Consider the following 2,032-nt stretch of genomic DNA (forward strand, 5'->3'; position numbering starts at 1 on the left):
CGTGTGCCGGGTGACCAAGCGCCCCGACTTCGCCGCCACGGGTCAGTGGGAGGTGGTGACGGAGAGCGAGGGGAAGCAGGAGACGGCCGTCTTTGACGCTGTGCTGGTGTGCACCGGGCACCACACTGAGGCGCACCTCCCGCTGAGCACCTTCCCAGGTACGGCCCCGCGGGCTGCTCACCTGCTCCCTGACACCCCTGGGAGCACCCTTCTCCCTGGCTTAGCCCCCATCCTGCTCTGGCTGCTGCCAAAAATGCCTCTGGAAGTTAACACACCAGGTGAAATTGCACAAGCATGCTGCTATCCCACCCATCTTGGTGGTCTGTCCTTGGTGGCTCTTGCCATGCCACCAGTGCCTGACCAAAGTGCCCTTCTGGCAGGTGCCACTGCTGTCAGCTCACCTCTCCCACCAGAGACAGGCTCCCCAAGCTGCTGGCCACACACCCACACTGGCTCTCTAGCTCCCTGGCAAGGCTTGAGAGCTTGGTGCTGGTGGTGGTCTTCTCCTCTGGGTGCCAGGCAAAAATGCCTGGAGTGCTTTCAGCTGTGCAGACCCTCTGTGGGTGGCGAACAGGCTGCAGCAACAGTGTCACCAGGGTCTGGCGGGATGACACTGGTCCCAGCTGCTCCTCCGCCCCCAACGCCTGGCACTGTGCAGGAACTGCAGGAGGATTTCAGGGTGGGAGCACGGAGGTCTCCAGTCCAAGCTCTGCTCCAAGCCAGGCCAGCCCCAAAGCCAGAGCAGGATGCTCAGGGCCACACTGAGCATCTCCCAGGCTGGAGATCCCACTGCCTCTCTGGGCACCATCCCAGAGCTGCCTTGCTCCCGTTGGTCACGCTGGTCCCAGCCTGTTCCCAGAACACGTCACCAACCCGAGTAGGGGGACAGCCACCCCCTGCTCCACATCCCTGCCCAGCATGGCTTCTCTCTCTCTTCCAGGGCTGGAAAAGTTTTCAGGCTGGTACCTGCACAGCCGGGACTACAAGAGCCCACAGTCCTTTTTGGGGAAGCGGGTGGTTGTGGTCGGCACTGGGAATTCAGGCATTGACATCGCAGTGGAGCTGAGCCACACAGCCAAGCAGGTGCGCTGGGAGAGCCCCTGGGGGGCTGGGGTGCTTATTATTTGGACCCCAGCGGGCACCAAGCAACCCCCCACCATCCCATGGGCTCCCCTCCCTCCGGCACCCAGCCACGAGTACCCCATCCCCTCTCAATGCGGGTGGCTGTTGTGGTCCCAGCAGCTGTGCCAGCATCCCTGCCCCAAGAGCACAGCGGGGGCCCAGTCCGGTCCTGCGGATGCTGCCGCACCACGACCTCTCCTTCCTGCCAGGTCTTCCTCAGCACCAGGCGTGGGACCTGGGTGCTGCACCGGGTGGCGGATGGTGGGTACCCCTTCGACTTCTCCTACATCAGCCGCTTCATACAGCTCGTCCGCAGCCTGCTGCCCCACAATGCCAGCAGCTTATTCCTGGAAAGGAAGCTGAACACCCGCTTCAACCACGCACTCTATGGCCTCCAGCCCCAGCACCGGTGAGTGCCCTGACAGCACCCTGGGGACCTGCCCCAGCACTGCCCGTCCCACTGCCCGGGCTCTGCACAAGGTCTGTCTGTGCCCTCCAGGATCCTCGAGCAGCACCCAACCATCAACGACGACCTGCCTAACCGCATCATTGCGGGCATGGTGCTGGTGAAGCCGAATGTCCGGGAGTTCACGGAGACATCTGCCATCTTCGAGGATGGCACCAGGGAAGACATCGACGCTGTGGTCTTTGCCACGGGATACAGCTTCTCCTTCCCCTTCCTCGAGGACTGCGTGAAGGTGGTGGAGAACCAGATCTCCCTCTACAAATTCATGTTTCCCCCTGACATGGAAAAGCCGACGCTGGCTTTCATCGGCCTCGTTCAGCCCCTGGGCGCCATCATGCCCATCTCCGAGCTCCAGTGTCGCTGGGCCACCCGCGTCTTCAAGGGTAAGCGAGGCAGGGTGGGGGGGATGCAGCCAGGCTCCCTTGGCCACGGCAAGGCTGAGTC

At 62.9% G+C, this 2,032-nt stretch overlaps 1 protein-coding gene across 1 annotated transcript in view; it reads left to right on the forward strand.

Moving 5' to 3' along the window:
- LOC104132118 (flavin-containing monooxygenase 5) overlaps positions 1-2,032 on the forward strand; it is a 4,998-nt gene that overhangs the window by 2,086 nt on the left and 880 nt on the right. The window contains exons 2-5 of the mRNA XM_035900816.1: positions 1-158; positions 941-1,083; positions 1,332-1,531; positions 1,622-1,985. The exon at positions 1-158 is cut by the window's left edge and continues 266 nt beyond it. Of these exons, the coding sequence (XP_035756709.1) occupies positions 1-158; positions 941-1,083; positions 1,332-1,531; positions 1,622-1,985 (865 nt within the window). The remainder of the gene's footprint in view (positions 159-940; positions 1,084-1,331; positions 1,532-1,621; positions 1,986-2,032) is intronic.

The sequence above is a fragment of the Egretta garzetta genome, unplaced genomic scaffold (genome assembly GCF_000687185.1).
Source record: "Egretta garzetta isolate BGI_Z169 unplaced genomic scaffold, ASM68718v1 scaffold598, whole genome shotgun sequence".
Classification (NCBI taxonomy): Eukaryota; Metazoa; Chordata; class Aves; order Pelecaniformes; family Ardeidae; genus Egretta; species Egretta garzetta.